Source organism: Cottoperca gobio, chromosome 4, assembly GCF_900634415.1.
Source record: "Cottoperca gobio chromosome 4, fCotGob3.1, whole genome shotgun sequence".
NCBI lineage: Eukaryota > Metazoa > Chordata > Actinopteri > Perciformes > Bovichtidae > Cottoperca > Cottoperca gobio.
This window is the reverse complement of record NC_041358.1, coordinates 21,219,679-21,233,774: the sequence shown is the minus strand read 5'-3', so window position 1 is coordinate 21,233,774 and position 14,096 is coordinate 21,219,679. Positions and strand designations below refer to the sequence as shown.

The window sequence follows — 14,096 nt, the reverse complement described above, 5'->3', positions numbered from 1 at the left end:
TTCACCCACACAATAACAAATAGTAATGCAGTAGCCTAACATTCTGTGAGCAATACATTAAATGCATTATGTCCCTGTTATAGACTCTTATAAGAAGATCGTAAATTCAACATCTTAACATTTGTAAAATGTGGAATGAAATGTTAACAGCATGATTGGATGTATGTTGTGTTTGTTTTGGTTTTGCTTCCATAGTCCATAGCCAGAGCAGTGTCAAGTGTCCATCTGTATGGGTCATTAAAGTGGCCTGTCAGGTCAGCCATAGTTTCATTGTTATTGTCACTGATAGGTATGTTGATATTGTTTGCGTCCTCCCTGCGGTCATATCACACATAGTGTCATATGTAGTCTTCTATTGTATTGTATTGTATTGTATTGGTCCCTATCTCTACTGCATAGTCCCATATGTTTTAAAAACAACGACTCTTATTTTTAAAGAGTCAAATTGTTGATTGTTTTGTTAACTTTCTATAACTATAAAAAAAGTGAAATTAAAAGATAAACGAGTCGCAAACAAGATCGAGGTGAGTTGTTCTTATCTAACCACTAGATGGCAGTGTAAGATTAATTTATCATTGTCTATGGCTCTTGGAACTACTTCTGCTGTTATCTTGTGAGATATAATTGAGCCATCTCTGAAATTGAAAAAACATGTGTGGAGCTGGAGCATGAAGTTTTTTTAATCAGATAGATAAGAAGCATTAAATCATGCGCCTTTAAATACACCATTTCTTGGATAGTGTATGATTGTTTTCACTGGCCACAGCAATCAAAGGAACATTTCTGTATTTAAGAAATAGACATACACAATCTAGTTTAAATCTATTAAAAAGTTTTTCGCCACTACACATTTTCAATAAAAATGATGAATCATAAACTTCTACATATTCTTTGAATGAGCACTGGAAAGAGTATATGTAGAGTTTCGTTATCCTTTTTTTTGCAAAACACACAAATAATATAAGCATCCTTTTTAGGATGTAATGAGGAATTTATTTCGTATTCTTATATCTATTTTAATACATAGTAGTTTTTAATAATATTTCAGCATAATCTTCTTTCAACACTGATGGAACATACTGTTATAATATTTATTGTAAATTCAGAAATGTTTTCTATAATTAGGCTATTCTTAGGATGAAAAGAATATAGCAAATATTCCCATCTCCGATAACATGAACACTTTGGAGACGCTCCGCACCATCACTCTCGTGCGCCTGTCGTATGTCGCTGAACCACTGGGGGTGCTGTGCCTCCCCGCGCTGCTCTCTTCTCCCTCCCAGTCAACAGTCTGAGAAAGTTTTCCATGCAGGGATGGAGGTGATTACCCACCGCTAGCAGAGGGAAGAGGGCTGAGCCTTGAATCTGCTGGGGGAACTTGAAGAGAGCAGGGGGAGGAGGAGGAGAAGAAGGATTGATATAACAAGGGCGGCTGTCGATGCGCAGCGCAATTCTCACTCACTCCAAGTCTTTGAACCAAGACCGATAAAGGGGAGCGGGCTTTCCATTCATTTCGAGCGCAGGCAACTTTTCTTTCTTGAGTCCGTGGCGCGGGTTCGTTCACCAGATTATACTCCTATATATATATTTTAATCTTTTTGTAAAATTGAAATACGAGACAACGTGACATCGGCAGATTTTAAACTTTACAATATTCTCCGAGTTTTGCATGACATTTTTTTTAAGGACTTGAGAGCCTGACAGACTTTCTTCACCTACCGCGTGGTGTAGGATTTTGAACTGAAACGGGGACTTCTCAAATGCAAAAGTACATGTATGAGAAAGCAATGGCCCAAGAGACAAGGAACGGAGGAACCTCTACGTTAAATAACAACAATGGTGTTGACAACAGTAAGAAGAAGCTGCTAATAGCGCTCGACATCTTCTGTCTTCTACTTGGTAAGTTATTGAATAAGTTTTGGATATATATTCGTCTCTGTTATAATTTGAATTGTTTACTTTTTTTTTTTGCTCACATCAGCTGATTTGAGCCAGCTACATTAAACTCTGGATTCACACACAAAAGCAGAAACAATAGATCAAACTCGAGCTGCGCTGTCTAATGGTTGGCAGTAAAAGCCTTATGGTTTTAAAAGTATTGCCTGTTATCTGTCACAACAAGACAACTTAATCTGCAACATCCCCTTATCATCCAGTTCCAACCATGCCGGGGAAGCGGCACCAAACCGTAACAACACTCAACATTAAACAGGCTTTCACATTGTATACTATAAACTGTTTATTTTTTTAACACTCTCCCAATGAAACTTCACAGACGTGATGTGTGTTAGCGCATTCATGTATTTATATCAATCAATACAAGAGAAACTTTGACATTCTGCTGATTGACTGACACGTGTATGTTTACTCTCAGCTGTGACAGCAAGATGAAAATGTTGTCATCGCATAATGTATTGATCATTTCAAAGTCCACAGAGCTATCAGTCAATGCTCCTGCTGCCTGCCAACATGCCTGGGGCAGAAGTGTTGGAACCTGCCCTTTTACTGCCCTTTTTTAAATAGCCCATGACACCCCTCCTGTGCCCTCATAACCTTGTTCATCAGACCCTAAACTTCCTGAGGTGCCATTCCAGCTAGAGTGTCCGTACGTAGAGATGTAACACGGTTGAAGTGTAAATCGAAGTGTAACTAAGGTATTGATTCATAGCTGATGAAACTGTCACCAAAGCGGAGGCGATGTCGATGGTCTTAACTGCTCTGATTTGCTCCAACAGGCAACTTGTTTGTGATGTAGAGTTTTTGTGTTAGTCCTAACTTGTTATTCCGCCAGCGTCCCGTTTAGATTCAGTGTGCAGTGTTTATCTGTGTGTGTTGCTTTGATAGCTGGTTTGTTTTTGGCCGTTGTCACTGTAGCCCAGTCCTTTTAGTTTCTAGCTCAGTGGCCCCCCTTTCTCTTCTCTTTGTTTTTCAATCCCTCCGTCTCTCCTTTCTCTCTTTTGGAAAAGGATTATGGGAGTTGCGCTTAACTTCTACACATTCTCTCCCAGAACCCTGCAAATCCCTGGCCAGCTGCCCCTGATCACTGCACTTCAAATGTATTTCTCTGGCTCTCCCTTTCTAGCCCTCTTTCTCCCTCTCTGTCCAGGGGACTGTGTGGAATAATTGCTTAAGCATGTGTTGTGGCAGGGGAATGCCTCTCCAATCTAACAGAGAGAGATGGAGAGGCAGGACGCGTGGCTGACCAGGCATTAGAGGAGCAGGTGGGAGCCACACGAACAGCTTTATATGGAGAAACTGAGGCATCAACAGTAGTAACAAAATATGCGATATCGCCACACAGGAACAGGATTTTATCACCCAGGATGTTACAAATGGCGCAGATTAACTCCACATTTTCTTAAGTGCTGTGAAGCAGATCTGCTTGACAGACGCAACATTTTCCAGTGGGTTTATATTGGTTTGCTTATTAAAGAACCTCAGACAGAGATGCACTGTTTCATCTGCACCCATATAAATGTAGATGAGCTTTGAGTGCATGTGGAGTGAATTTCCTGTATAAACCAACTTCCTTCACTGGTAAAAGCCATGCGAGGAGAACACAGACACACAATGCATGTAAACACACAACACACAAGACACAAATGGTCACACAGATTCTCCTTTGTCATTCTAAACACAATCTGGCTGCTCAGTGGTGATTGGTTGGCCCACTTTAGTGGATTGAGGGTGGGTGGGGGGGTTACACATGGGGTTTTCAGTGGGTGGAGGGACAGGAGGGTTAAAAGAGAGAAGGAGAAAGACCAGGAGAAAAGGGGGGTTATCAGAGGGTCCTGAATGACGAACGAGGAATGTGGGTGTGTAGAGGGCTCAGAAGAATGCTTTGTGTGTGTGTGCATCAGAAAAGGGAAGTGTACACTATACAGCTAGTTAATGCATAAATATCTCATTACTTTTGAATGTGTTCCTATATGCCAGCTGGTGCTCCACGCACAGTGCAGTGGCACCTTTTCTATAGATCTGCTCCACAGTCACACACACCCTCAGGCATGGCTAATGATTCTGTTTGCATAAAGGCCATCTGTAAACACACACACACACACACACACACACATGTGTACAAACTGAAAAAGAGTTCCCTCCTTATGTTGCTTCTGCTAATGATGCAAACACAGCAGGATCAGAATGGTGATGAAAAACATACACACACACACACACACACACACACACACACACAGCACTCAACTGCTGAGACCAGAGTTCGCATACAATTACTGGCAGCTGAGCCCAAGAATCATCTGCTGATTTCACTTTGACTCGGGTTCCACTCTGACTGAGCAGCCGAGTTGATTTAGCGACGCTGTAAGAAGAACACACACAAACGTCATACACTCACTATATATACACAAACTCCACCGCAGACGGAATTTCATTCTTCTCTTTTTCTCTGTGCCGAACATGGCTACACGCTGTCCGATGGCCTACTATCATCCAGCTGAAAGTGGATGTTTATTGTGAAAACACTCCTGAAAGTAGCCTCAGCTAAACCCAGATTAAGTTTTTGCACAATGCAAAGGAGATTATACACTGTGTGTGTGTGTGTGTGTGTGTGGGGGGGGGATCCCCCAGTTGGAGCTGGCGGATGTGGCCCGGAGAAGGGAAGTTTGGGCTTCCTTACTGGAGCTGCTGCCCCCGCGACCAGACCCCAGATAAGCAGTAGACGATGGATGGATGGATGGACAATGCAAAGGAGATTATACACTGTGTGTTTGGTATACATGAGTGTGTCTGGGTTTGGAAGCCACTCACTTTGAGCTGCAGGGGCCTTTTTGCACACTATAAACATGGATGGCCCAGGACGGGCTCCATTGACTTTCAGTCCTGTGGGTTTATTTGAAAGCTCTACTAGATCTGTCTGGGTGTAGCTATAGTGACAGACCACTCATATGTATTAGGCACAAGATTGGCCTTTTTTCCATCAGCTTCTCAGATGTCTTGTTATCCGCTCTGATCTGCCTTACAGTCAGGTGTTTGGTGACATGATTTTCCACGAGCGACAGATGTGGAGATTGTTATTGGTAGTGGAGAGGAGTGTAACCTTTTGGCCTCAGGAATCAGCTTCATAACTGGCCCTGGAGCATTAACCCTTACATGGCTCAAATCCAACTCTTGCCTCTCCATTAGCTGCTATAGCATTACAGCAGTCAGTCACACAGCCCTCTCATTAAAGCTGGAGAGGTTTAACCTCTACCTCTCCAGGCCTCAGCCACTTCAATCCTGAGCCGCTCTACAAATATTTTCCAGAATTTCTCAAATTCTTCATTTGGCTGTAGTGCCTTGGCCAAAGGCTCCTTGAAGTGACATCTGGTGCAATTTTGGGAGTGAGTGAACCAGGGGGCAAGATGTATGTGTATGTGGTGCTCAGGAAAGGGTGGGAAACGGAAAGGTAGTGTCGGTCGGACGTAGGTGTGGTTGTGAAATGAAATCCTGTCCATTTTTTTTCTTCTGCCTCACAGCCCATTTCCATTCTTTCCCCCCTTCCTTCCCTCTCTGCTCCCTCTCCACTTGAGCTTGTCTTCCGTCTTCTTAACTGGCTTTGCACTAATGGAGAGAAATGGCCTGAACGAGCTTTGGTAACCAAATACCTTTTTGTTTGTCACAAGCTCCCAGAAGGACCACGTGCATCTACTAAAGCTGTTTTCATGTTCTATAACCCACTGTTGATGCTCCTTGACGGTCTGTTCTTCAAATAAGGTCAAAGGTCAGGCAGAAAAGAGGCTGATATAGAACAAGTGCCTGCAGTGCTCTCTGCATGACATTTCCTGTGCTCAGACACAGTCGAGGGCTCAATGCGAACGCTCAATGGACACGCACAGAGGAATATGTAACATCAGTTTCAGTTCGGACAATAGTCGATACATGGTAGGGTATTTCTGGTGTGATTACATCACGGTATGCATGCCTTAAGGGGGTGGCCTATGGTACGTTGTGGTGTGTTTTTATGTTAAGGCTGCAGGACGAGGCGAGGTTAGGGCTCTTAAGAAGGTGAGGTAGGTCCTCTGGCAGAAGACCATCATTGGATTACGTAATTAGATAAAGATCAGCTGATGTTCATCACACAGTCTTCGCCATAGGGCTACAAGTCCTTGAAGAATGTAAGCAATTTTAAGTGTGCATTTCTGTGAAGAAGTGTACTTTCGTAGCGGTGGTATTGCGGCCAGACTTGTCACTAACATTTTCAGTCCGTCATAGTGACATGTTTCTGCTGGTGCATGAATTAAATGACAAACCCCTGGGGTTTATGTCTGCGCAGGGCTGCGATTAGAGGTGTGTGGGTGTGGGTGTGTGTGTGTGTGTCCCATGGGGTTTATGAGGGAGAGAGAGCGCCCAGAGCTGTCATTAGATGGACTCTATGGCCTAAAGGGGGAAAGAGTCTATGTGTGTGTGTGTGTGTACGCTTATGTCTGCAATGCACGTGTGGGTAGCATGTGTGAGGCATCTGTGGCTCGATGCGTACTAGTGTGTATGTGTGTGTGTGTGTCCTATGTGGTTCCCGTGGGCAAGCCAGAGGCATCAGGTTAATTGATGTGACTGTGTCTCTTTATGCTGGTATACTAACCAGACACAAACCAGACACAACTCTTTCCCCAACTTCAAACAATTGAATTGCACAATAAAATACTTTGACAATAGATGAACAACAGCTTGTAGTTTACTCTTTGACAACAATAGTGTAGTAAAGACTCTGCCTCTCCTGTCTATCTCCACTCTCTAATCTATAATTATCCCTCTTCAGTAAACACCCTAAAACTGCTTATTTAGATAAAGCAGGATTGCTGGGCTGCACCCTACCATAAACGTTTGTTAGCAGTCATTCGTTCATGTGTTTAAGCTTGTGTTTGAGTTTTCTCACCGGGTGTTGTATTATGATTAATATTTTGTGGAGTCGTGTGTGTGGGCAATGAGCTCATTCATAAACGTTTGTCCGTTACACAGAGGTCTTCTCACTCTCACACAGTCGTCTTTCTGGGATAATATGAATTGGTTAAATTACATGCAGTTCTACTTATTAACATGGGATCGGCAGTGTAAAAAACAACAATAACAATGCTGTTAGAGTTTAATGCAAATGAGAGCAGAGGCAGCGTGATCTTATGCCTCATCATAGCCAACAGGCTGAAAGCTGTAGGCCCCATTACATCTCTCTGTTCCACCATACTGTCCTCGCCTGGGCCTCCTCCCTGCTGTTACACAGGCCCCTGTCTGTCACTTTCTCTTACTACATTGCCCACTACAATCCTCTGTATTTGTGTGTGTGTGTGTGTGTGTGTGTGTGTGTGTGTGTGTGTGTGTGTGTGTGTGTGCACATGCTGTGCGCATCCAGAGATGGGGGGGTTGGGGGTCAGGGAGATTTCACTGTTTCACTGAGAACAATACCCCTTTTGATGCATCTCAACGCTCTTTGTTTCGTTAACGAGGACCAATAGGCCAGTGGCAGACAGAAGGAGGATGAAATGGAGGGAGGGAAAAAGTGAATGAAGTAGAGATGAGGGAGTGAGAGACCCTCCTCTCTGGGCACTCAAGGCCGCTTGATTATCTATCAGTGGTTTATGGCTGCTGCTGCTTCTAGCAGTATTGTTGACTGTATTGTTGTCCGTAGTACTTAACTGCTCAGCTGCGGTCAGCGCTGCGCAGTAATCAGCTCAGCATCTTTATTGGCGGAGGTCTTATCTGTGCTGAAGCCACGGAGCCTTATCCTGTTTGCATAGAGAGAAGAGGCTCCCTTCAATACTTAACATTATGCAGAACATTCACACTGCTGTGCCAATTTAACACCTATTGTCTTCAGATAAACACGGCCCATGATGTGTGCAGAGGTGAGCCGGATATTTTAAGGAGCAGATGAGGGGAAGAAGTGCAAGAAAAGAAGAAATATATAGTGAGTGAAGTTTAGGGGAGCATTATCCAGACAGAGGCGTCAAGTTTCAAAGACTCCACATCCCTCTTCTTCGCAGCCAGGCTTTTGTCCCAGGGGGTAATAGTGCCATTATGGCAGCAACAGAGAAACGCCCAATCAGCCAACCAACCAGCCTGATATGGCCCCTGGGCACAGCTCAAGTTTCCCTTCTCTGGAGCAGCTGTGCGTTTGTCCTCCACTTTCAACTGACAGTGCAGCCGAGCATCAGGAATGTCTTGATGAGTTGTAACTGATCTTTTTAAAACGCATTATAAATATCCTCTAATGTGGACCATAATTTCCCACAAAGCAGTGTTGAATCCAACATCTTTTCAAATGTGCCTACAAGCCAACAGCAACACGAAGCCAGCAGCAGCGTTCAGAGGCTGTCCAAGCAGGTGCCTGCTGGTAAAAGTCCCCGAGAGAGTGTCCCAACAGATGCCTGTGTGTAAAGGGGCATTTATTCCTGTGAATAAAATCTCTCTGAGTAAGCACATGCTTCAGCCAGCGGCCCCCCGGTCGCTGCAGCATTCACACAGAGGGACAGGGATTCACTCTGCACACCACTCTGCTGACCTCAGCCACTCGTGTGTGTTTGTGTTTGTGTGTGTGTGTGTGTGTACGTCTGTGTGTACATGTGTTTACGTGTGTGTGCTTACGTGTGTACATGTTTGCATCTCCAACATGTATATTTTCCTAAACAGTGATTAGGCGTATGGATAAAACCTGGGTGGTTTTTATGGCGCTGGGTGTGTTTATTTGGATTGCGCGAGCATTTTTAAAGCCCTTTGTGGTCGACAACTTAAAAATGTTTGAGAAAAGCTTTGCTGAAGTTGCCAATGGAACCACAGTAATCCACTTTAACACCCACATAGCCACACACACACACACACACACAGGCACAAACTTTCATAGATGTAATAGGCAGTGTTACAGTGGCATGTGCTCCTGTACGCTGCAGTATAATCCTAGATCTATGTCACATCCCTCACCTTTGACCCTTGGCCCTGTAGCTACTTCCAGGACCTGTCATGAACCTCTGCAAACCTGTATGCACTCTGTTCCCAGATATTTGGAAGGCCACACTTACTCATGGCTTTAGTGACATTCAGATACAGTGAACTGTGTAGTGTTGGACGTGTGACAACATTCAGAACATCCAAGGCCTCTGCTTGGCAGATCTTATTTAAACCCCTAGAGGTCACAGCAGTGTTTTAGTTGAATGCCGTATGTCTCAGATCTCCATAGAAACCTTCTCAATCTTTTCAACCCATATGCTGTAGCCAGCTTCCTGCTCACCTGCCTGCGTTTTGCCGCTCAAAATGCTCCCGATGTCCACCAACAAGTAGACCAGGTACTGAGCCGCAGTCTCTCTGATCCCTTGCTCTTATCAGATACACTAAAGCTGCAAACACACTCTCACTATTCGCACACACAATGCTAATCTTTCTCCTACATGCAAACACACACCGCAATTACACCGTGACCTGTTGCTGGGAGAGGACATTTATCCAAATGAATGGACTAGAGGGCTCTGCTAATGCAAGTGATTGAACAAAGACACGCTCTCCTTAAGTCTCTCTCTACACACAGAGAGTCACACGCATGTCAAACAAGCACAAGTTAATTCTATATACATACTTCTTTTTAGAGATGTAGGCCACTTTAGAGAGTCCTTCAACGACGAAGGTTACAGTATGTTGCCGGGTGTGTGGATGTGGAACAACACACAGATCTTGTTTCATGGTTTGGGGCGAGAAATGTTGGTTCCTTTTTTTTATGTTTTACTAGACACAAGCAGACACACAAGAACTTTATCTAAATACTTCAAAATTGGTTAAAAAAAGGTACCAAAAAGCAGTGAACATGAACTCTGAGCTAAGATAAGCTGCTTATTCCCTAACCGCTATCTGAATTGTTGTAGAGCAGTGAGAAAAATCCTAGAAGAAGAGAAGACAAAGTCTGATTGATGCACTGGCCAGACTATTGAGTCAAGTCCCCCTCAGCTTCCGCCCTCTCTAACCTTCCTCTGAATTCTTGGTCCCACTCCTTTAGGACGGGTCACATGGTGCGCTTGAGAGACAGGAGGAGGAAATCCTCCATTAGAGCCACAATACGTCTTCCTCTGCCCCGCTCCGCCTCCCATTCACCTCTCGCACTGGCTGCTGACACTTTAGATCGCTCACCATAATCACAATATCATACTAATTCTGTTCCCGAGAGTCATGAAAGCTCATTAAAATGTCAATAGAGAGCTAGAGAGGGGAGAGAGTCATGGGAGAACGGGATGCTTGCCATATAACCTCAGCAGATACGCAGGTGTTCCTGTATACGGATACGAGTGCAATGTCAAGGGGAATTAACCTTTCGAACGACGCAGAGCATAAGCTGCCTTAGAAATAGCTATTGTTTCCTGTTCTGGCATGTACAGTTAGTACAATAATAGATTGCTGATCTGAACCCTGCAGGACACAGGAACTTTGGACTTTGCACTGTTGAAATACATGAAAATGCAACTAATCTAACTAATGTAGTAAGCTGAGAAAAGAACCGCATTTATTTCCTTTATGTCTGCGGGAAATGTAAAAACCTGACTTCATGGTGTTCGTTCGGCTAATCTAAGAGCCAACTTGCTATACCAAATTTAACACACACACACACACACACACACACACACAGATAGTTACCTGAAGTTACATTTACAAACATATGCACACAAACCATATATAAACATTCTTTTGTACCATTATTTGTAACATGAAGTGGCGCGTGAACATGTGAGTGGATTTACAGATGGAAAAATAAGTACAGCCCACACACATACACACACACACACGACATAAAGGCCCCGCCATGATCTCGGCATCAACCAAAGAAATACCTCTCTCTCTCTCTCTCTCTCTCTCTCTGACCTGTAGTAAGTAGTCTTTAGTGGTCTGCAGCGGTTCTCCTCGTAGACTGAAAGAGAGAAATGCATGACAGGATCTGATAAGACAAATAGAACTGTTCCCCAAACTTGCCAAGCCACCCACTTATGATGTGTTTTTTTCGCTCCCTCTCAATTTCTCCGTCTCTCCATTGAGGATTTTTCAGGCTCCAATTATTCTCAGACGCCTGTTTGTGCCATTTATAAGCAGTTATGTGGGTTCATAAGGCTTGTTGGCTCTTATAGCTAAAAAACATATTTACATAGGGTGAAAATAGTTTGACATGGTGTGAAATTGTGCATTTAGTTTCTTTGTCAATAGAGGAAGTACAGTAGGACTGTTTGCAAGCCATGCAGGCGATTCCCCTTCTTTAGTGAGGGTTTGAGAATCTCAGGTGTCACTGAATGACCTCATGACAGTGCTGGTAAAATAGTTGTTTTTTAATTCACTGATGCACCACAGGCCTTTTGCCAACAGCCCAGCCCACCTCTTTCTGTTTTTATCTCTCCCTCCTCTGACACTCCCCCTCCTCTCTCTTTTCTCTCTCTCTGGGTCAACAGGCCCTTTGAAGGTCACCCACTCTTTATTCCATTGCCATTAAAGAGGTCATATTTCTCCACACTGCTGTTTGCACATGAGGCTCAGATGGGATGTAGGGTTTTAGCTTTTGCTAAGAGGTTCATGGACTGTTTGTGGTATGCCCACATACCAGGCTGTTTTCAGGCAGGGAGATTGCATTGGCGGGGGGGGGGGGGGCGCAACACAAAACAGCTTGGCATTTCAAGGCTGGGCAGCATGCGGACAGAGAGGCTTTCATAAATTCTCAATAGATAGTGTTGAGGTGCTCAATCGCTTGCTCTCACTTTCCTCTTTTCTGTCTTTCAGCTGGTTAGCTCCTGAGTTTCCCATGTAGTTTTTCGAGCAACAGTTTTCATGTGTGTGTTTGTATCAGTGTGTGTCTGTGTGTGTTTCCCATGTCTGTGAGCCCATGACCTCCTTTCACTTCTCCTCATTAGCATGTGAATCCCCCCCCCCCCCTCCACAAGTAGGCCAGAGTAGAGGGAAGGAGAGTGAGAAGAAAATGGAAAAGCTGAGCAGAGTGTGAGAGAAAGCATTATCCCATTTCAGTTGTTTTCACCAGAGTGTTTACCCAACAACTCATTTTGTACATGGACGTAACGCATGGAGGTTCTCTCTGTGTTTAAGGTGTACACTGTACCCAAGTTCACAGGGGCATTAAGTTAAAGACAGAAACACATATTTCTGTGTGAACAGGCTAACCCAAAGCTAACCCTGCCTGTTGTGTGGACAGTGTGGTTCTCAGACACCACCAAAGCCTAGCCCAGCCCTGTGTGGGCCCACCAGCAGTCTGTCCAGCCCTGGCACTGCACCCTGTTTTTGCAGGTGTCTGCCTCAGTGACCTTCCCATCTGCTGCCCTCTGCCAACCGCTGGAGAGAGAGACAGTCTGTTTCTATTACACTGAAACAGCAAAACAATAGAAAAAAGCTTTTTTACGCCATTTCGGTGGCTTTCCACTGTTTTTTGAAGTATTGTTTTGTTCAGACGAGAAGAAGAAGATTGTTTTACTAAGTTCATTCTTGAACTTGAAATCAGCAGTTAGCTCACCTCAAAGTCCATTTAGCAGATGTTCTGGAGCTTTAGATCATACTGCATGATTTTCATCAGCAGATGGAGTATCCTTTGTTTTCATGGAAATGTACACGTTCAAATTACAAAAAAAGTCTGAGAGCACTTTACTATAAAGACTCCTTGTCCATGTTAAAAGTTGAGTTTTTAAGTTCATTCTTGACCTCAAAACCTTTTTTTTTCATTCTTTCAATACAGCTTTCATAACGATAATTTCCTATGGTCAAAAACCACCATCACCACCACACATATTTATGCAAAAAGAAAATGAAATTTAGCCATATTAGTGTAGACATGGACTCAATGACACCTGAGACAACACTTTCTTCTTTCAAGTGGGAGCAGAAATCACGCCTTTGAGAGCCTTGAGTGTGTGTGTGTGTTTCCAGAAGAATGCATAAGAAAGTGTGTTTTGAGGTCTTCTAGAAGCTCTTGCGACTGGTTACTGGTGGCTGCTGTGTTTTTCAGGACAGACCAGTAACACAATCCCCATCTCCCATCACTGGTGAGACAACGGCCGCGGTTCTCAACCGCATTAGAAACATTCATGAGTAGATTTCTGACTTTGACCCAAATGTCAAAAATCCCTGTGATGTGATCTAACCACGTGAACCGCATATGGGAGTAGTTTCTGTGCAGTCTGATGTTGAATGTATATGTTGGTGCGTCTGTGTGTGGGTCTTCAGGACGCCTTCTTGTCTTCATCTCCCTCTATTTATGAGCTACTACAGCCGTACGTACCACGCCAAATATGCTCTCAAATGTTCCAGAATTGGGTGGGCTTAGTTATGTTTTTCTTAGTATTAGCACATTGTAAAATCCCTAAAGGAAAGTCCCATCCAGAGTTTGCACGCCTGTAGTACTTTTGATTTGGAGATATGTATTTATTTTCCCTTCATCACAATAGAATGTGGGTGTGCATGAGTGCATTGCACATCTAGCACTGCTTACAACTTGTTTGTTTGTTGATGAGGTCATTGAACAAGCGCCTCCAGATCCTCATGAAGGCTTTTAATGCAATAGTTTGACATTTTTGGAGATACGATTTTGATACGATCATGATTGCACGGTACGCTTAGATTGCCATAAAGACTGGAAAAAGGGGAAAACAGCTAGCTTGGCATTGTCCAAAGGAAATTAAATCTGTGTTCAAACACCTCAAAAAGTCATTAATTAACATGTTAAATCTAATTTGTTTTATACGTCCAAACCTGGATTTTGTTACCTGTTTTCCTCTATGCTAAGCTAACCATTTGTATGTAGCTACCGCCAACAGGTGGCGTCATACAAATGGTTTCTATCAAAAACAGACATTTCAACACTCTACCTTGAATGGCACTCTCTTTCCCTGAAATCCATAACACTAAAGTTCTCAAAACGTATTGACATAGGCCCGTGTTGCTGGGTTTCTTTTGTCTCCGATAATGGACCCCTGCCCCTTAAATGCCAGTGTGTATTTGCTCTGTCAGGAGGGGTCTCCTAATGCTAAAGAATAAACCTCAATTCTCAATAGCCTGGTGTCACACGGTCAACAGGAGCAGCAGGAGGGAGTTTGCTGAGTAAACGGCCTGATAAATGTTAGCGTACACACACCTGTGAAGGACTG

The 14,096-nt window shown here is 43.7% G+C and overlaps 1 protein-coding gene across 2 annotated transcripts in view; it reads left to right on the top strand.

The window, feature by feature from the left end:
- The first annotated feature begins 1,302 nt into the window (after window positions 1–1,302).
- The window catches only part of plpp3 (phospholipid phosphatase 3), a 28,374-nt gene continuing 15,580 nt past the window's right edge, over window positions 1,303–14,096 (top strand). The window contains exon 1 of one of the 2 annotated variants that reach the window (XM_029429449.1): window positions 1,303–1,899. In XM_029429449.1, the coding sequence (XP_029285309.1) occupies window positions 1,761–1,899 (139 nt within the window). In that variant the 5' untranslated portion in view covers window positions 1,303–1,760. The remainder of the gene's footprint in view (window positions 1,900–14,096) is intronic. The other variant, XM_029429448.1, reaches the window with a different exon arrangement.